Source organism: Typha angustifolia, chromosome 13 (assembly GCF_048772165.1).
Source record: "Typha angustifolia cultivar Huaian chromosome 13, ASM4877216v1, whole genome shotgun sequence".
NCBI lineage: Eukaryota > Viridiplantae > Streptophyta > Magnoliopsida > Poales > Typhaceae > Typha > Typha angustifolia.
Genome location: NC_133251.1, coordinates 7,425,269 through 7,446,824, shown reverse-complemented (window position 1 = coordinate 7,446,824; position 21,556 = coordinate 7,425,269). Strand labels below are relative to the sequence as shown.

Genomic DNA, 21,556 nt, shown 5'->3' with positions numbered 1-21,556 from the left:
CCAAAAAACCTTCAAAACCAACTACACTCAATCCAACTAGTCGTTGGACACTACCACCATTAAATGGATTAAAGTCAACAAGGATGAGTCTTTTAGAGGACTCGGTGAGATAAGTGGAGTTGGTTTTGTAGTTATGACATCTAATAGATATGGGAAGGTTCGAAGCTAAGCATGTGTGGAATGAGACATATTCTCTCATCCTCTATAACATGATAAGGGATGTTCTCAAGCCAACGTTGAATACAAACCCGATCATATTTGGTGTTCTGCATCTCTGTTAAAATTACTCTTATCGTATCACTCACATCTACGGTGAAGGCAACTCAACGATGAACTAGCTTATAGATTTGGCTATAAATCTAGTGATATCTCTTGACCTTTTTGTAACCGTGGTAATTAATCTCTAACAAAATGCTTTACTATTTTCTTAAAAAAGATATTCTTATTTAATCTCTACGATTGACTATTGGGGTAGTGCTACCAAGTGGAAGCCCAAAATCAAGCATACATTTACAACACAAAGAGTGTGCTCTGATACTTTAAAATTTCTAATCTATAGTCTTGAAAGATACCAACTTCAAAGCCAAACGCATGTTACCATTCGAATCATGTGGAGAATCAATTAGATGAATGGAGCTTGGCCTAGCAACTACAAATGTGGTGATTGGGTTGATGTCTCTCTCCCATGCAGTCTCAGTTGATCTCTCAGTACCACAGACGAGCTCCCTGCTCCCTCTTAGAGTCTTTTAGGGCTTTGAAGTCAACAGTGTGACCAAAAGATGGACATAAAACATGTCAAGATGATGTCATGCAAGTTAGAAGTATGAATGTAATATATTATTGTGCCGAGCTTGATCTAAGCTAAGCTTTGATCAAGTCAAACTCGAGCCTAAACGAGCCGCATGACAAGTAAAATCAAGCACATGTTATAAGCCTTTAACTCAAACCCGATGCTAACTCAAGTCAAGCTTGAATTAATAAGCCTGATTAGGTAGATAATAAACCTCTATATCTTGATTTAATGGTTTTAAAATTTGTATATTTGTATGCTTAGAGTCTTTTATCGAATAAAATTTCAGCGAGCCTACCTATGATCATTTACAAACAAACAGGTCGAGCTTGATTATTTTGATAGCCCTTAGTTGGGGTAGATCAGCTGTGGTTTAAGTTAGGGAATTATAAATTGGTCCATTTTAGGACCAAAGGGGCCTTCCTTGCGAGTGCCGAGTAGCATGACTTCTGGGCTTTTTTTTTTTTTTTTTTAAAAAAAAAAAAAAAAACCATGACTTCTGAGTTTTGACGAATGTGATTAGCGAATAATATTATCTTCCAAATTATCCGTTATCCCTAATCCCTACTAGCATCGCACATCTTCAACAGTAACGCGCGGCATATGCCATTTCGGCAGCAGCAGCTCCCACCTGGAAGCTTTCCTCTCTCCATTTTTATGTTATTTTATTTATTTTTTCCCTCCCACCACATCGAGAACCGTTTTCGCGAAGCAATCTTTGTTGAGTCTTGATACAATCTCGCCCGACGCCATGAGGCGATTCCCTTAGAAAACCCCCCGCCGTTTTCTTCCCCTTCCATGGCCCCCCTCCGGCTCGCGATCGGCCGGGATTTGGAGACGGCATTGCCCGCGTTGCACAGGGGTGGCGGAAGATCGCCGCTGACGCGGTGGGAGGCAGCGGCTGCTCTTGCGGTCTTCTTGCTCTTCGTCACTGGGATTTTCTCCATCTATCTGACGATGCCGCAGGCCGAGTATGGTAAGATCCTCCGGCTGCCTCGCACCCTCTCGGACGTCCGCGTGCTTAAGTGAGTCGCCTCTTGCCTCTCTTTCCGTGTGACTTTGCGATGTTAGATGATGATCAGATGAGATCGGATATCTAGTGCCATATGTTGGCTGAGAATCTGTTCTTGTTTTTTTTATATTTCTTACTACTATTACTTGTAAGAAATATTAGCTCTCAACCTGGTTGATACTCTCAAGAGATTAGGTATGGGTTATTTGTGTTAGAATATGAAAAAAAATCACCAGTTCGTAGTAGCTTAAGTTTTCTGGTAGCTGGTCAATTAATATGATATAAGAGCAGAGTTTCTGCATTTGAATAAGTTAAAGTGAACTTGAGTTAAAGTCAGGACTAGGAATATGTGTTAAAGTGAACTTGAGTTTATTAAAATTTCTCGAGCATAGAAATAAAGAGAGAGTATTCTAATATAAAATATAGGAATCACCGTTCTTTGTAGCATAAGCTTTTAGAATAGATGATGAGTTAATAATTTGCATGTTACCAACTTACTGTCGTCTTCTTTATTGGTTCTTTGTTCTACTTCATGGCATGAAATTAATTGACGGACTCATATGTATGATCCTCTATGATGTATTGGTTAGGCGAGAATATTGTTCAAGCTTGTGAAGTAAGCATTCTATCAAATCCTCTCTACGATCAGCCTAATTTCCATTCCCTGCCAATTATCATTCTTTCTTGTTTGCCTGTGTTTGGCAGCATAAGGTACTGGTATAACTATTTCTTGCTCATCATTGGAGATGCACATTAAACTTTACGACCTTTCTTTGATTTGAATCTTTTGATAGTCTAGTTTGTGGATGGTACATTAGACTTTATCCTTTCTTCCCTTTCAGTTCTGGGATAAGTTGCAGGTGTAGCTGCTCCGCATATGATGCATGTGCTGCTAATTGACTATTATGTATAAAACCAATATTAAGAATGTGCTCAAACCCTAAGCTTATAACATTATCCTTGATTTTGATATTCAACTTTATAACCTTTCTAAGTTTCATAGATAGTTTATGCATGTGCATATCAAAAGTTCATTCTTTTGGTGCATGTTGCAAAATATGCTCTTGGGGTCAATGTGGATCCCTCGGCCTTGCTCTTTATAACACATATTCCTAGTCTCTGACATTACTGTTTTCATACCGAAGAATATTTAGGATGAGCCTGTGTTTACTAATTTGACTTCCTATGTTTATTGACTGAAAGAAAGCACATCAATCATGTCTAAATTATTGCAAAAACACTTTGAACATGCTTTTTTACATTACTTCAGATAATAAAGTTTGCACTGCGTTCCACCAAAATCACTAATATTTCTTCTATGCCTTTACTTTGTAGAGATGATCTTGCTGTCTATGCAAGAGAATATCGAGCGAATTTTGTACTAGGTTATTGTTCGATATACATCTTTATGCAAACATTCATGATTCCTGGAACCATATTTATGTCCTTGCTTGCTGGAGCGCTGTTTGGGGTAATCAGAGGTGTTGTCTTGGTTGTTTTCACTGCTACTGCTGGTGCATCTTCCTGCTATTTTCTTTCCAAGTTGATTGGCAGGCCTTTGGTTAGCAAGTTGTGGCCTGAAAAGTTAAGATTTTTCCAGGCAGAGGTACTATGGAATATTTGTTGAGCTAATTTTATTTTGCTGTGAACCATTTACTATCCCTTGTTCCCTTTTACAAATTATCTTTCTATATTCGAAATAAGTTCTTTTATGAATGCAGATAGCAAAGAGGAAGGAAAAGTTGTTGAACTACATGCTCTTTTTGAGAATAACTCCATCTTTGCCAAACACGTTCATAAATATGGCATCTCCAATTGTTGATATACCTTTTCATATTTTCTTTGTTGCAACCCTAGTTGGTATTATTCCAGGATCTTATGTTACTGTAAGAGTAAGTTTTCAGTTCTTCATGGTTGTCAATTTTAACTGTCATTTCTTTTTGTTACATAATCTAATTTCAACTTTCCATGTTGCTACCTCTCTTTTGAATGCTGCATTGTGCTCCACATAGTTATCTGATGATTTAAGGTCGTGCTACATTTTCACTTTTTTAGTTTCAGGATTATCTACTATGTTCTGATTAGTTCTTGATTGCTAACCGATAAGCTTGGATGAAATGTGAGCAATGGTGCTTTGTGGCCATCTGTGCAAACTAGAAAGTGCCTTAGTTTATTACTAGCATGTCTATGCTTGACTACAAGAGAAAACTCAGACAAGTAACTAATTTCTTGTTGTCATAAATAAAGAGGCCCCCGTTGGTAGGCTTATCATGTCATCCAATTTCTTTTCTGACTTTGCTTTTGTTCACGAAAATTTATCACGGTAGAGACTACAGTTTATATCAAGTAATAACAAAGTATAGAAGAGGCTGAACTTGATCCTGATGATAGATTGCATTTTCTTGTAAATATTTGTTATAGGCTCAGCTTCTCTTGTGCAAAATTACAAGGATCTCTATCCCTTGTTAACTCCCAGCAGCAGATTTCTGCAGACATGCTTGATTCTCATAGGTGTTGTATATAGAAGATTGCATCAAATGCACTTCTGAGTCAAATTCATACCTTTCATGAGAAGAATAGGCATTAGATGTTCTTTTGTCTCAACAAAGGAAAGAGAGACTGAATGTACATCTTTTGTCATCTTATGGGGATTCTAATATGAAAATATGATGATGTTCTTTTTCAGTATTAGGGCCATATTTATGTTTTATCGGCATGATATACTAGCAATTACAGTAAGCAACCTTAGTTGTTTATTAAGATATTCTTTTTTTTGTGAACTATTTTGTTCCCTTCATCACAATGTAAGTACTTATTGTGTCAAATGGACAGAAGATTCCAAATTATCTTATGTATTGATATAATGATGCATATTGTGTTCCTAACAATAAATTTAAAAAGCATATTTAGTTCTTATGATGTGGGTATAGTTTAGAGTCTCTTTTAATTTACATTTTCCTTATTTGCTTCCTTAGTTGGCTGTTGGAACATATGGAGAATAGAAAATCTCCAATTTGTTTCAAGTTAACTTCAAATTGTGTATATAGATATTATCATGAAGTAGTCACAAATTTTAATGCCATTTACTTCTGACTTTGACCAATCCATTCACTATTGCATACAGTTCTATCTTTGTATGAATATTACAATAGACAAACAGTCCTCTTGAACTAAATATGGAGACCATAGGACTAGAAATAGGTAAATCTTTAGGACCACTACCTCCACGCTATTAGCATAATAACCTAATTATCATAGTACATTCTGATAAACATGGTTTGCCAAACTTCATGAACTGAATTCTGAATTAATTGTTGCATTGTCTTATTGTACAAATTGAGAGAAGTCAACCGGCTTGCGAGTTTTTAACAGATTCTATGGATTAACTTGGTGACAAATTTACACATTTGTAAATTAGTGTTTTGTTTGTCCAATGTGATGTACACACCTTACACTTTATGTACATATTACATGACACATACAACTTAGGATTATATTTTAGGACTTGATTCTAAGTTCAGCTTTAGATTTCAGTCGGAATGCGCTCAAACGGTCCCTGACATGTTTGAACATCGACACAGAAAGCTTGGTACCCCAAAAGTCCATGACCACTGTTTGATGAGCGTGCGATCATCAAAAGTACATCAGTTGGAGCTGGCCACTGTTCGTAGAGCATTCAAACTCTGAAACGCAAACCCTAAAGGATTCTTTAAGGGCACTTGAATGGTTGTGCAGGTGTATAGTTCTAACATGGGTTTGAGGGCTTTATTGTAACTTTGGCCACCCATTTCTAAGTGGATTTTCTACAACTATAGAAAGGATATGTTTAGATATTTTTGAGCTGTTCTCCCCAATGAAAACCCTAGGAGCCAAAAAGTAAAGAGGGGAGATCCATCACAATACCAAGATCATCTCTTCTACAAAGAGCTCTTGAGAGATCTTATCAGAGCTACATCGACTCATCTACATCTTGTAAAAGCAGCAATCTGTTATGGAAGAACATCAATCGGAGGGCAATCTTTTGCAAGATGAAGTAGTTTAATGTGAGGTCTAGTCAGCAAGAGAGTCTTCAATACTTCAACCGATAGCTGTGAATGTCTTGTTTTGGGGGTTGTAAGTGTCGTCTTGCATCTACCTTTTAACTTTGCAATAGATTAGGGAATCAGGACAGAATTACATTGTGGTTAATAATATTGATTTGCCCTGCACGAATTCTCCTTCTGTTCATCCAAGTTAAATGGTTTGGTGGATGATTGTATTTGCTGACGTATCTAGTTATCTGGAATGTGCTGTCAGCTCGAGGTATCATAATGCTGCAATACTTGCTTGGAAACAAATAAGTATCCATTAAAATTGACGGATATTTCGATATTAAATTTGCAATCCAATCTAGGAATGGTATAAGTCATGTTGAAGGCAGAAGTGTTAAAACTATTGACATCCTTTGTGAAAGCTGTGGTGATATGCTGATGGAGAAGCATAAATGCGATAATTTCCACTTAATGATGGAACCCAAGTTTTTATTACAAGTTTGCCTTGACCTAGTGTTGGTTAGGTTCCTGAATTCGATACCAGTAGGTACACAAAAATTACCTCCTCAGTGTTGTTTCAGATTGAGAAGGTTGTAGTGACCCTTATTGATTCTCTCGTGGTAAATGAACTTGTAGCGTCATTATTGTCTAACAGACTGTGATAAGATCTCAGTAGAAGAGCAGAAATGAACTGATAATGGGAGGAGGCTTGAAAACTTGCATGGATTATGTGATCAAAAGCAATAGCTCCTTGTGGAGCTCATGTTTTGGGAGAGTAGAGAAGATAGGAGAGAAGAATGAATTGAGTACTAGTATAAGGAGTAATAATTATACTTAATGTGATATAAAATTAATATTAAAATATTAGAGAATAGTAAATTTATATTGGAAATTAGTAATGTTTTACACCAAATGACAAAAATATTGTTGGTTAGATGTAATAGTAATAATAATGTATATTTTCAGAAATTATAATATTCTTTCTTATAAATACGGATTTAAAATGCTCTATATATCTGTACTATGATAAATGTGAACTTATAAATGCATAGCAATGCAGACATGTAGCTATTTTATGTGCGGTAGTGCAGATTTATAACCATATAGTGTGTGGCAGTGTGGACATATAGTTATATAGTATATAGCAATGCGGATATATAGCCATATAGTGCGTGACATTGTGGAAATATAATCATGTAGTACAAGATAATGCGGATATATAATTATGTAGTGCGTGGTAGTATAAATATATAGCCATATAGTGTATGATAGTGTAAATATATAAGCATGTGTAATGCATGACGGTATAACTGTAGTGCATGGCAATATGAATATATAACTATCTATTGTGTGATAATGTGGATATATGACCATGTAGTGCATAACAATGTAAATATATAACCGTGTAGTGTATTATAGTGCAAATATATAATGCATAGCAATATGGACATATGTCTTTTGTACTATGTTGCAACATGAATATAATAATGTATTTATGTGATATGACTATCTTTCGAGAGAAAAGAGAGAGAAGAGAGAATGAATCTCAACTATAACTAAGGTGATGTCTAATTAAATAATATCAAATCTAGGGGCAAAATAGTTAGGTCAATTGTACACTAGAAATAGGAGACTTAATCTAGAATAAGGATATTTCTATTCCATAGGCGACCGGCTTAACATAAGGTCAATTGAGCATCTTCTAATGCTTGGCGCCCACTAACAATCTGAATGTCATGCTCTGTCCTTACTAAAGAATTTATTCTTTCAGGAGTAAGTACAACCAATAAGTCACTAATCAGCAATTACAAGTTCTGTACTTGTTAAATTATTCAGCCTCATGACTCTTATCTCTGTTATTGATATTTCAGCAATACCTTATGGCTGTTAATTACTTTGGTAAACTATTATGTTCGGTCACTTTGAACATTTATCACTGCCTAACGCAAATTAGCCGCTGTCTTCCTGCAGGCTGGCCTAGCTCTAGGCGATCTAAAATCAGTTAGAGACTTATACGACTTCAAAACATTGGTAGTTCTGTTTCTTATTGGATCCATCTCCATATCTCCAACAATCCTCAAGAGAAAGCAGACCTATGAATGAGACCATACCTTTCAGATTCTTACATTCATTGGAAACTCCAGACAATTAAGGGTGTTACCGTGTTAGAGTAGCAGTGTATACTGTTGTTCTGCAGATTATGGAAATTGGCATTTCTTTATAATATTTTATAATTTATTTGGTTATTTCGTGGTGAAAAATGTAAAGCAGAATGGATTCTTCTATACCTTGTAGACAGAACAAATTTTGTAAGTAGTTAAAATGTTCTAACTCACCAGACTTGGTGCTCAACCAAATCTCATTTTGCTACTTTTTCTTTATGTGGTGCTTCATTGTTTTCAAGCTAAGTTTCACTGTTTTAGTTTAGGAGTTTTATGGCTCGAGAAATAGATAAAATTGGAAGTATCACACATTTTGGATGATCATGATTTTTTAACCATTATACACCATGCAAATACAAATATATTATTAATTATTAGCCAATGGTATTGGAGTGATTGACCAAACTAGCCTTATTTTAATTTATTTATCAAAATGGATTGGCCCTCAAATTTACTTAAAACATTGAACTCATAAGCATTTTACGTTTTCACTTAATCAATGATTAGTAGTGGTTGTAAAAGTATAGGTGGCTTCAAGGTCTCATTTTTACCATTTGGCACGTCTGACACGTCCTCATGTATGCTCAATGTCCTTCTTCAGTCTGGACTAGGTACAATATTGGGAGATCCTCTTGCAGGTCCTCAAGACACCCTCCTGGTCTATCTCAATAGTGTAGTGGAAATGCTCCAACTGTAAACAATTCATGGGCACTCAAATGCACCCACAGCCGAGTAAGAGCTTGTTTGGGTCCTCCATTTTAAGATGGCTCTCTGGATCGGCTCTAATCTCATGCAGCAACCCTTTAACACTTGGGTTAGTGATACTTACTTCTCAGCTCCTCAAGGAAAGGAAATGAAAGTGTGGAATAAGTTGTAGATTTGATACACTTAGTTAGAGATCTCTCTTATTGTATTAGTTATTTATTTTCATTAAAATAAGTTTTATGTAGGTCGCATTCAAACGCGATTGGGAGCACGTTTGAACAGCTTTGCGAATACCTGCATTAGGTTTGCAAAAATAGAGAATGTGAAATGCATATTCGAACGCAGTCAAGTGCGTTCGAACGCTGCGTTCGAATGTCTGCATTACGTTCGCATCGACAGAGAACGCATTTTATGCATTCGAACACAATCGAGTGCGTTCGAACCCGATCGGCAGGAGTCCACTAGAATTAAGGTTAATAATTATTATTTTAATTTGTTGGCTAGCCTCTATAAAGGTGTGGATGACAGCCAAAATCAATATACTATTGGATTATTGATTTCTTGCCTCTCTATCTTCTCTTTACCCTAATCTCCATTCTCCCTCTTCACTAACCTACCACCTCTACCGTTAGCAAGGTCTCTCCTATCTTTTAATTTCCCTCGAATCTGTAAAAGGCATAAACACAAAAAACGTCGATCAGGGAGTTATGGATCGATTCCACTTGGTTTTGTAATTTTATGACTACAGGAGAATATTTGATAAACATTTTCCTTCGATTACGCGGACTGCTTCCTACAATCAATCTAGATCTTGAAGGAATTGTTTCATAACTTACTATTGGTATCAGAGCCAGGCGAACCTCAAACATCCATTAATGGTGGAAACAAGGAAGATGACATCAACAAAAAGATCAATGGAGAACACAACGACAAGAGAAGACTCAATCCACGATAACCCTAACCGTGAGGTCGATTCTTTTGGAGCAACCACGGTAGGACTAAGTCAACCAACATCCATGAATATGAACATGGGCTTGGTGGAAGAACTTAGGGGCATATTCCAAATATTGCTGCATAGGGTTGACGCAATGAAGAATGATCATAATGCTTTAAAGGAATATGCCATGAACCGATCGGTGCCTTAAGAAGGACCAGTGGTGGGACCACACCGAACCGATACCTCACAGGTCCAAGTACGACATATTAATGTCAATGATCATCTTTTACCTATTTCTACACATCATCCCCAACCTTCGATACACAACCCAAGACCGGTGGTGGTGGAACCCGAGAGGCGTGCGGCACCAGTACACTTCGTCGATGAAGAGGATTGGCACTTAGAAGATGATATTGATCTCTTCGGAGATGGTGATGGACATGCTCGAGGATTTTGTGAAGGAGATCAACAAGCACAAAGGTTCAAACTTGAACCAAGGATCTTTCGTGAACCCGACAATACTATCCGAGGGAGAACCGCATGTTTGGACTTCCCAAAATTCCAAGGCGGTGATTCGACAGATTTGGTATTTCAAGTGGAATAATACTTTGATTGTCAAGAGACAGCGGAGGACGCAAATGCCCAAATCGCAAACTTTCACCTTTAAGGAATGGCATTACATTGGTATCGATCAGCTATTCGTGGTGGAGGATTTACCGGTTGTGCTGACTTTTGTAGGAGGATTACACATAGATTTCGGACAGCAACATATGAAGATTTTATTGCCACATTGAAAATTTTGTTGGGCTGACTTTTGATCCCCTTCTTGACGTATCGCATTCCACCACAAAGGGTTTGGTGAAATCGAGTATCGCCAAAATTGAAACAATGGTCATTGCCTTCTTCAATGCTTCAAAGGCCTTTGTTGCCACCTTAGTCCAATGAAACTCTCCCTTCTTCAATAGTGATGGTGATGAATCGATGATAGTAGCCTGTCAATCCGAGGAAGCCCCACAACTCTTTCTGTGTCTTTGGAATTTGTCACTGCACCATGTTTTGCACCTTGGCGGAATCAACTTCCACTCCTACCGCTGAAATAATGTGGCCAAGATACTCTACTCTTGGCTGGCCCATAAACATTTGGACTTCTTCACCTTCAACTCATTGTTCTTCAAAATCTACAACACTTCATGAAGGTGAGTAAGATGCTCTTTCCATGAGCACATGTACACAAGGATGTCGTCAAAAAAGACTATAACAAATCGCCTTAATAATACCCTAAAGACGTCATTCGTCAAACTTGGACTCATAATGCCCATCATGGGTGTGGAATGCAGTCTTGTACACATTCTCGGGCCTCACGCGGATTCGGTGGTAGCCGGCTCGCAAGTCTAACTTGCTGAAGTAAGAGACCCCTAAAAGCTCGTCCAAGAGTTCTTCAATGATCGGTATAAGATACCTATCCTTCACCATGATAGCATTTAGGCACGGTAATCCACGTAGAAACGTCATGTCCCGTTCTTCTTTTGCACTAAGAGTATCGTGAGGAGTAAGAGCTTCGGCTCGGGTTGGATGAATCTGTTGTCCAGCATCTCCTTGAAAAGTCTTATAATCTCCTCCTTTTACATAAATGGGTACGTATAGGGCTAGACATTAGCCAGTTCCACTCTAGGAGTAATCTCAATGTGGTGGTCTTCGAGTAAAATCAGCAGCATGCCGTGTGGCTCCTCAAACACCTCGCTGAATTCTTTCAGTAAGGCAAACATATCAATGGATACTTCTTCCTTTGCATGGCCTACTTGACTTTGGATCAATTGCATTAAAAGCCCATGGCATCTAGCCTTTGGCAGTCCACTATCGGTTGAAGTTGCACTCCAAGTCGCGGTCAAATTTTGTCTAACCGCACTCGCTTGCCACTTCGTTTGAAGTCCATTCACATCTCCGAGAAGTCAAAGGTCATCGGGCCTAAGCTTTGCATCCATTGCGTCTGCAATACAATGTCAGCCCCTCGTAGGGCCAATAGCTGAAGATCCAAGGTGAAGGAATTGCCCTGAATCTTCAAAAGAACCTCTCTGCATACACCGTTTGCCCGATGCATTGTGCCATCTCCCAATGCTACATCAAATCCCGAAGTAGCGTCTATAGCCATCCCTATTTTCTTGATCACTTGCTCGTCCATAAAGTTGTGGGTGCTCCTGGTGTCAATGAGGATCCTCACCATTAGATTTTTTACTATGCCATCGACCCGCAACATCCAAGGTGCATTGGTGCCAATGTAGGCATGCATGGATATCATGGCGTGGATCTCCTCGCTACCCTCCAATGCTTCTTGGTCTTCCGCCGCATCCTCTAGTTTAGCTTCCATTATCTCCTCTTTCTCCACATCCTCTACTTCATCTAACACCATCACAGTAACCGTCGATCGGACACATCTGTGCCCGGGGGTGAATTGCTCATCACAATAAAAACATAGCCCTTTTGCTCTTCTCTCTTCAACTTGGGCTGGAGTAAGTCTCCTCATAGAAGTTTGGAAAGGTCCCCTCACTTTTGGTTGTGATTGTGGAGGTATTCTTGCACCTGTTGCTCTTGGTGGAGGCGCTACACATGATGTGTGGCTACTGTTTGCCAGGGCACTCCTCTAGATTCCATGGTGCTCTAGCCCCATTTTATTGCTATTTGAAGCTCTCGAAGCTTCTTTTCCATCAATTAACCTATTGCAAAAGCCTCTAATAACAAGGTTGATCAAGCGGCCTTCATTTCAGCTTGAATGTCTTGTCGAAGGCCACTAATAAAGGTGCTCTTGAGTTGAGAATCCAACTAGCCCCGCACTTGATTGCTAACTCGCTCAAACTCCTCTTGATATGCTCTCAACGTAGTCCTTTGAGTTAGCTTGGTAAGAGCAGCCTAGAAATCCTCATAGTTGGAGGGTCCAAATCGGACGCAAATCGAGTTAGCAAACTCCTCTCACAATCAATAGGGTTGAGCTTGATTTGTGGCCTGGTACCATCGAATGGCAATGTCTTCAAGATAGAAAGATGCCAACAACACATTTTGGGCATTAGGTGTTCTTTGGTATTTGAATACTACTCTGCTCGATAAACCCAATCGAGTTGGTCTCCTTCATTGAAGGGTGGGAAGTTGAGGCGATTCATCCCTACACATATGCCTCATTCTTCTTCTTCATATCGGTTGGGCCTCCTTTCTCTTGAATTGAATCCAGCATCCCTAGGATGGTGTTGTGGGGTCACTAGTTCTTCATAATCCGCCCACTCATCGTGATGATAGTTTTGATGCTCGGTCACGGTGATGAACCGACAGTTGTACGTCATAGTGAAAGACTGGCGGTGGTACATTGCGCCTTTCGGTTGGTGTGGGCAGTAAGGGCCTTTTGGTGGTCGAGGAACGGTGGCTCTGATACCACTTGTTATGGTCCGACATCCATTTCCCGATTTGGATCAATTGTAGGAAAGCAGGTTGTACAGTTGAGGAAAAATATTCATCAGATATTCTATCGTAGTCAAAATATTATAAAATTAAGGGTGGTTGATCCATAACTTTCTGATCTACATTTTTGTTATTTATACTCTTTGCAAATTCTGATTGAAATTGGGACGAAAATACATAAAAGTTGGGGTGATGGTGGAAGTGATAGGTGATGGTGATAATAAGGTTAGAGATGATAATGGTGATGAGGATGGATGGTTTGAGGCGTTTAAGGGATAAGGATAAAGAGAGAGAAGAGGCTGAGATTGCAAGGAGGAGGGATGACTTGATAGACGAGGGAGGTTAGAAGATCACCGTCGTCGAGATGGCGCATGACTAGGGCTTGAAGGAAGAGGAAGGAAAATTAGGGTAGAGAGGATAGAAAGGAGATAGAACTCAATGTTCATTCATCATAATCTTTTTGGTTGCCATCCACATCTTAAGAGGCTAACAAAATAAGCCAAAAATGACAATTATTAACCCTAAAAATAGTAAATTCTCACCAATCATGTTCGAACGAGATCAAGCGCGTTCGAATGTATATTTCGTGTTCTCTGTCGATGCGAATGTATGCAGACATTTGCACGTGGGTGTTTGAATAGGGTATGCGCATTCGAACGCACAAATTACATTCTCTATCGATATGAATGCCTATAGGCGTTCACAAGGGTATTCGAATGCACCCCTTCTCGCATTTGAACGCGATATATAGAATTCTTATTTTTCTTAAATAAAATAACTAAACACAATAAGAAAAGACTCTCATATGGTATATTCATGCTCGAGACGACTCGGTGAAGTCCAAATCACATTAGTGATAATGCTAGTGTTACTAAGTAGGGATGGTAAATCTTGACCCAACTCAATAACCTGATATGATAACCCACCTCTTAATCAAGTTTAGGTTAACTTAATCGGGTTCGGGTCATAAATAGGTCAACTCTCCTATCCCGATTAATAATTAGGTCATGTTCGGATTTATATAGCTGACCTATTTTGACTCGTTTAAGTATACGGGTCGGTTCGGGTTGGGTCAACCTGCCAACCCGCACTATATATTCTAAACTAAATAACCTAACTCCCACTCTCTCACACTCTCACTTTCTCAACTCCTCTCATATTCATTCTCTCCCTTATGTCACCACTGCTCTTATCTACCTAGTCCCCACGCCACTATGGCCACCAGTGTCATCTACTAACATCGTCGCCTAAGTCATCTTGACATCTCCCCTACTCTAAGGGCTAAGGCTCTCGACATCTCGGCATCTCGCTTCTCCTCACATCGCCGGCTCCTCCCCTCCCGAGTCCTAACTCTAAGCCCCAATAGCTACCGCCCTCATCTCCCTAGTCCCTACATCGCTGTGGCCACCGACGCCATCTCTCCATGCTGCTGCCGGCATCATCTTAGCATCTCCCCTACTCTAAGGCTCTTGGCATCTCCCCACGTTGCCGACTCCTCCCCTCCCGAGTCCTGACTCTGAGCCCCAATAGCCGTCGCACTCATCTCCCCAGTCCCCACGTCGCTGTGGCCGCCGGCTTCATCTCCTTGCCTCTAACATCCTCTGTCGACTCCTCCCCTCCCAAGTATCCCGATCCAACACTCACATCCCCTAGTAGAACCGCCGCCATGCCGTCGCTTCCTCCATTGCTGGCGTGAGTGTGCCGTGGGCTCTCGCTCCTTCCCCTTGCCACTAGCATCTGCCATGAAAGATGCACTATTATTTAGTCAATTAGTAGTATAAAGGTGACATTTCAGCTTGATGCATCTTAGCAAGAGGAGAATTCGATAGTATAAATTTTATAGATTTGGGCTACTAAAATGACTAGTTAAAGCAGTTGCAGTGTTCTATCTCTTGGCCTGTTTCCCATGCCAGTGCACTTTTCACAAAGATTGAACATTCAGTTTAAAAAAAGGTAATTGATTGCTGGCATTTGGCATAATGACCATAGGATAAAAATTACATAAATAATAATGTAGATAGTAGATTTGGCACTAACACTTTTGTATGCTTAAACTTGAGCAGAACTCTTTCAATTTCTGTGAATTGAATATTTGATGATAATCTAATTTTTCTGCAGGGACATGAAGTAGATGCCTTCGGGATTGGTACTTATCTCGTGACATGTTATGCTCAGGCAGCTCTTGGTTGTGTATTTAAGATAGTTGAGATAAATAACCAACCCCGCATAAAACTTTTCTGAGGATGTAACGAAGGTCAGTATCATACCTGAAGGTAGCATGCAACTATTTCTGTTACTCTGGAAGAATTACATGCGTTACCTTCACGTTTCAGATATCTATACCATGTAAAAAGCGATGCTTCAGATTGTTTGTGGGGAAAGTGAACCACCCCCCAGGATAAATGTGATGTTATGCTATCTCTTCTTAAATCCTATCATTTGAAACTCAGTTACTAGTCATTTTCAATTATAATTAAAAACAAATTAATTGAAGGGGAACCAAAGTTCACTTAAAACAGCTTGATACACTACTTAGCTTGCGTAGTGTTAGAAGCCGCATTATAAAATTTCTAGATGAAGTTCAGAATTTATTACCTTTTAGTTGCAGTGAGTAATCTATTTTGTAAATTTGAACTTATTATAAAATTCGGTAGTATTGGAGGAGACTAACAAAAATATTGTAAATTTAGACTCGACATGGGTTGCAGATTAGAACCCGGGTCATTCTTAGCTCGATGGTCGAGTCAGGGCCTTTAAAATAAACCCAGCAAGATCCAAAAGGCGGGTTCAGCGCAGGCCAGGCCTCGACCAGAAATTGGCCTGAACCCAACCGGCCCGATATTTATCGGCCTGAACTCGGCCCGATATTTTTGGGCCTGAACTCGGCCCGATATTTTTGGGCCTGAACCCGGCCCGGTCCATGGCCACCAGTAGCTGCAATTGATGCCCGATGCGGGCACTCAAAAGAGTTTCCGGACTTGCAGGGATCCGATCCGCCTGAGATCTGCTTCTCTCATCTAAAAACAAAAGAAACCCATTTCCCCCAAAGCCAGTGGCAAATAGATCACCTTATCCCACTTCCAATCCAAGCTACAGAGACTGCGGAATGGCAGCGCTCTCCATGGTTTCTCTCCCTCTCGCCTCTTCCCTCTCTATCGTCAGCAAAGGAGTAAACCAATCACTGTTACTCCCTTCCAATCTCTCCTTCCCCAATTCCTCCTCTTCCAAGGTAAACCACCCTCTTCTCTTCTCCTGTATTCCTCTAAACCCAACTCAAAGAAATGGTTTCTCTTGTATTGCAGCAAGTAGGTCTCACCATCCGTTGCGTTCGTGTTGGAGGCGTGGAGATACCTAACAACAAGCGGGTGGAGTTCTCTCTCCAGTACATCCACGGCATCGGCCGCTCCAGGGCTCGCCAAATCCTCTGCGACCTCAGCGTGGAGAACAAGGTCACCAAGGACCTTTCCGATGAGGAACTCATCTCGCTGCGTGATGAGGTTTCCAAGTATATGATCGAAGGAGACCTCGTAAGGACGACCCACTTGGTTTCCTCTTGATTTCTGTAGGATTTTGGCTTCAAGTTGTGTTTCCGATGTTGTTTTCGATGTGGGTTTTGGCTTGCAGAAGCGTTTCAATCGACTGGCGATAGAGCGGTTGAAGGAGATTCGCTGCTACCGGGGGATTCGGCATGAGATGGGGTTGCCATGTAGGGGACAGAGGACGAAGAACAACTGCAGGACGTTGAAGGGCAAGAAGGTTGCTGTTGCTGGAAAGAAAAAGGCTCCTCGTTAGAGGCAATTAGATAAGTGCTTGCGCTGTGTCAGTTGTCAATCCTAGATTCCGATTGTTTGGAAATGGCTGTTGTATATTACAATTTTTGGCATTTAATTCGTACCCTTTGAATCTTGCAAGTCATGACCAAGGATATGACGATGCTTCCAACATTAGGAGTTGCCAAGTTATTGTTGTTAATTCCTTGAAGCTCATCTGTTTTCTTCTTTTTCTCGTTGTCATCACCGTTGGTTGGAATTTGGCTAGAATTGGGTACATAATGGTTCTTGCTGCTTGACTGCTAATGATTTTGCATGTCTTCTTGTAGATCTTGTGATAAAATTTGGTGTTCTCCTTTACATCTAGAAGGCGTGCATTGATGATTCAGTTATGACTATTATAACAGAAAGTTATGGTTGACTTGATTCTTTCTCCTTTTATTCATTCCTTTACATCTAGAAGGCGTGTTTTCGCTTCTCCTTAATTTCTGCTTCTGTAGCATTGCATACTTAGAGATATATGTGGTTCAGATAGCCTATACTCACCTATAACTTGCTTTAAATAAAAAACTTTTGTAACGTAGATTTAACTTAGCCTTTGGTCCCACAATGATGCTGTTTCGGAGTCCAAAGTTGGTCTAAAAAGTTTGGATATGTTTTACTTCTTTCATTTGCAATTCATATACCAACATGTTCACTTATAAGTGTTCTTACTGTGAGTCGTAAGTTGTAATTATTATCCATTACATACACTGAATGGTACAATTTGTTGCAATCATTTTTATGTAGCTTTCATTTTGCATTTGATTTGATTTTACTTTTATTGGTAAATAGTTCATCTGTTTCTGTGGTTGATGAATACCTGTTGAGTCTTAGAAATTAAACTTCTTTCTTTATTATATATATTGTACATGCTTACAAGTAATAAAAGTAAAACATCCAAATTACTACGACAAATTGATAATTTAGGTTGATCTTAGTAATGATGTGCATCACAAGTTATGATTATTTCTTGAGTTCGTCATTTTCACATATACATGTTTACAATTGCTATAGCAATATTTATTTTGTGAATTCACTGTCCTGTTGGGACATTAGCAAACTAGAGATATTAATGATTGTGTGTTGAGTAGACCAAAGAGGCTCTCTTATTCTAAAGTTCTGATTTAGTAACTGCAGTATTATATTTTCATTCTTTCCTTTCTTCACTGTTATCCATCTTTTAGTTACGATTATGTCTCAAATTTGATCTTTTCCTTTTGCCTAAAAGATTTTTTTATTGCGTAATTGGAGTTATATATGTGGATCATATGATCTAGCTGTCTAATGTCTACCCACTTTTAGTTTCAAGTTGGAAGCATCATAATGCAAGGTATTTTATTTCTCTGTTAGCCTATTCCAGCCAAAGCAATATTAGGGTGAGATACGATAAGTTCATATTTGTTCTTTTTCATGCTTTTCTTTTGCTATTGCTTGACACTAGTACAAGTATATGCTGATACTTCCAGACAGCCATAATTTTTCCACTGTATACAGTTTCCCAGATTGATGCTGTTATTATTATTATTATTTTATTAAGCATGCACTTCTTATGTCTTGAAGTTGATTCTGTTTTACACTTCTGTTGAGCTATAGCAAAGTGTTGTTTACGTGATTGGTAATCCCAATGGTTAAGACACTTGCTTTTATGCTCGAAGTTTAGGAGTTCGACTCTCTTTGAACAGTGATTTACGTTTTAATTAGGATCAGTGTATTGAAGGGCTGCCAACAAACAAAGAAGGCAGCTTTAGTGCTTTTTTTTAAATTTTTTAATCAATAGCATAGGTTTTTTTTTTTTTTTTTTTTTTTTTTTTTTTTTTTTTTTTTTTTTTTTTTTTTTTTTTGCATGAGAGATTATTATTTTGTGAATTATTATTTATTTTTTGCAAGTTCATAATTAGTATTGATGGATTACGATTATGATTACTGTTCGCTAATACGAATGTTTGCCATTCTACTGATTATTGTTTGTAATTGTGATTATTATTTGTAAATTAGTTGCTATCCTGCTATAGGAACTATTGTAATTTTTTTATATAGTATATACTGTATATCATACATACTTATTATCAATTTTTTATTTTAAAAATTGATTAAATTTAATATGCATATGATTTTATGAAATAACTATCTAAATAATCGTCTTAATTGTTGCAGCTACTTGCGAAAATTTACGAATAATGATAATTAAATATTTTTAATATGGAAAATAATATGGAGTAATAATTTGATTATATGCTTCAATTGATGCTGGAATGAATTTCTAGTATTATAATTTTTCACGTTTAAGGGATAGAAGTAGAAGAAGAAGAAATAGTAGATTAAGAAGAATAAAAAAATGAAGAAAAAGAAGAAAGAAATGAAAAAAAAAAAAATATATATATATATATATATATATTAATAATTTTCATAAATATAATAATATTTTTTATTGCTTTTTAATAATTTTTATTATATATTTTTTTACATTGTAGAATTTATATACTTCACTATTACAATTTACATGAAAATAAATAATAATTGTATAGAGTTATTTTTTTGTTATTTAATTAATCGTAATTATCTCATCACTACCTACCTTCGATTAATTACTTATTTTATTAATTAAAAAATATTATAAAAGCTTGTATAAAAATAAAAAAATAATGATTAAGGTATTCAAGAAGAAGAAAAAAAAACAATAACAAAAAAAAGAAGAAAAAGAAGAAATTATATCAATATTTTTTGTAAATATAATAGAAAAAGTTTCATCAATTTTTAACAACATTTGATGTTATCTATACACTGCAGAATTTAGATACTTTACTATTATAGTTTACATAGAAATAAATAATAATGATATGTTACGAATCGGCTTGATCTGCACAGGATTTGGAATCCGTGGGTGAAGGCATGAATTCCTAGGTATAGGATGGAGGTGATGATGGAGTGGAGACCTAATGCGAACCGAGTTAGATCGAATCACATCAAAAAGAGATTGGGCTCAATCGATTGAGTTTAATTATCTTATTTGATTATTTGGTTTAGTTAGAGCCTTAGTAAGTTAGAATTTTATTTAGTGATTTTTACAAATCACACTCTACATTTTACCTATTTTGTGATTCGCACCCCTGTCTTTCGGGATTTTATAACGCGACCCCTTATTTTTTTCATAATGTTCATTTAACACCCCAACGTTACTTTAGCTAACTAACATTAATCATGTTATATAGTTTATGTGACTTTAGTTCAAAGAATACTAAAATACCCTTAAAAAGTTCTGATCTAACATAAATCCCCACAAAATCTTTCTTCCCCAAACTAAATCCTAACTTTGCAAAATCTAAATCTTCTTATCTATAACTAAACCCTACCTCACAAAATTATAATATCAAAACCCACAACCCACAAGAATCCCCTAAAATTCCTACCATGTATAAGTCTTAGAAGTTTCCCCCAACTTTATCTATTGTTCTTCATCTCTCTAGCTCAAACCTTTTTTTTCTCCATCTTTCTCCAAATTGTCTTCATCTCCCTCCCCATCTTTGAGGTCACCAGCAACAAAATTGACTTGGTGTTTGGGGAGCTCTAAGATCTCCATGGCTTGGAGTTTGAAAGCTCTTAGATTGGCTTAGCATTTAGGTGATATTCTCCATGATTTGAGAAAAAGCAACAAGTATGGATGTTCATGTTATGAATAAAATTAGAGATAAATACAAGGGTAATTTAGGAATATTATAAATTACATAGTGGATTATAACAGAATATTATCTTTCTGGTATCATTCAGTTTGATTATGGTTAGGTTAAGTTAACTTAGGGTGTTAAATGAACATTCTAGGGAAAAGGATGGGTTGTATTATAAAATCCTCAAAGACGAGGTGCGAATCATAAAATAGGCAAAATGTAGGGTGAGATTTATAAAAATTTCTTTTATTTAATTAGCTAAATTTAACTCTGCGTAGTTTTGTAAAAATATTCGTAGAATATTCTACAGACATCCAAATAATATCAAACTAATTGGATAAGATTGCTAACCTCCAAATCTACAACTTTGGTATTCACGACTTCTCCAGATTCGAAATCTATTTGCGGTGAATGAGAAGATAAGGAAGATTGGTTTAGTTAAATTTATTTTAAACTTTTTGATTTAATCTCTATAAGTATGGTCTTATCTTGTATCTTAGATATGTTTGGAATAAAAGATTAATTGGCTTTTGCCTTGGCATCTCTCTCAACTAGGCCGCCGACCTCTACATCTCCCTTCTCTTTCTTTACCAACCAACGCTACCTCTTCCGTTGGCACAATTTCGTCTAGCTTCTAATCTCCCTCTGCCGTCGATCCCCCTAGTCCCTTAGAGCAAGCCTACTTCTCCCCCTACGTCTCACTATCTTAACCGTCTCTATCTTCTGTACGATTTTTACCATAGTTGTAGGCCAATCATAGCATTCAACCATCTATCGCATCCGCGTCCGCAAACCACCACCACCATCATTGATTGCCGAGCCACCTCCATCAACTACTCAGTCTCCACTCCATTATCACCTCCATCATATACCTAGGAATCCGTGACTCCACCCGTAGATCCTAAATCCCGTGTAGAATCACTATGAATCAAATCAAGTCGGTTCGTAACAATGGTATCAGAGCAGGTTGAGCCTTGGCCACCATCAATAACTACCTTAAG

At 37.9% G+C, this 21,556-nt stretch overlaps 2 protein-coding genes across 2 annotated transcripts; both read left to right on the top strand.

Moving 5' to 3' along the window:
* The first annotated feature begins 1,369 nt into the window (after positions 1-1,369).
* Positions 1,370-8,204, top strand: LOC140774523 (uncharacterized membrane protein At4g09580-like). The gene is made up of 4 exons (XM_073117549.1): positions 1,370-1,815; positions 3,138-3,408; positions 3,524-3,694; positions 7,805-8,204. Exons 1-4 carry the CDS (start codon positions 1,589-1,591, stop codon positions 7,934-7,936), a joined length of 801 nt encoding a protein of 266 aa, XP_072973650.1. The 5' UTR covers positions 1,370-1,588; the 3' UTR covers positions 7,937-8,204.
* A 7,913-nt stretch (positions 8,205-16,117) lies between these two features.
* LOC140774018 (small ribosomal subunit protein uS13c) lies at positions 16,118-17,080 on the top strand. Its single transcript, XM_073116835.1, has 3 exons — positions 16,118-16,310; positions 16,384-16,608; positions 16,706-17,080. The coding sequence occupies exons 1-3, from the start codon at positions 16,188-16,190 to the stop codon at positions 16,871-16,873; spliced, it is 516 nt and encodes a 171-aa protein (XP_072972936.1). The 5' UTR covers positions 16,118-16,187; the 3' UTR covers positions 16,874-17,080.
* The last annotated feature ends 4,476 nt before the right edge of the window (positions 17,081-21,556 follow it).

Excerpts from the sequence above, each read along its gene's own strand:
- LOC140774018 (XM_073116835.1), top strand. The coding sequence starts at position 16,188 with ATGGCAGCGCTCTCCATGGTTTCTCTCCCTCTCGCCTCTTCCCTCTCT. Across the intron at positions 16,311-16,383 it reads CCAATTCCTCCTCTTCCAAG|CAAGTAGGTCTCACCATCCG; the intron begins GTAAACCACCCT and ends CTTGTATTGCAG. Across the intron at positions 16,609-16,705 it reads ATATGATCGAAGGAGACCTC|AAGCGTTTCAATCGACTGGC; the intron begins GTAAGGACGACC and ends TTTGGCTTGCAG.
- LOC140774523 (XM_073117549.1), top strand. The coding sequence starts at position 1,589 with ATGGCCCCCCTCCGGCTCGCGATCGGCCGGGATTTGGAGACGGCATTG. Across the intron at positions 1,816-3,137 it reads TCGGACGTCCGCGTGCTTAA|AGATGATCTTGCTGTCTATG; the intron begins GTGAGTCGCCTC and ends TTTACTTTGTAG. Across the intron at positions 3,409-3,523 it reads TAAGATTTTTCCAGGCAGAG|ATAGCAAAGAGGAAGGAAAA; the intron begins GTACTATGGAAT and ends TTATGAATGCAG.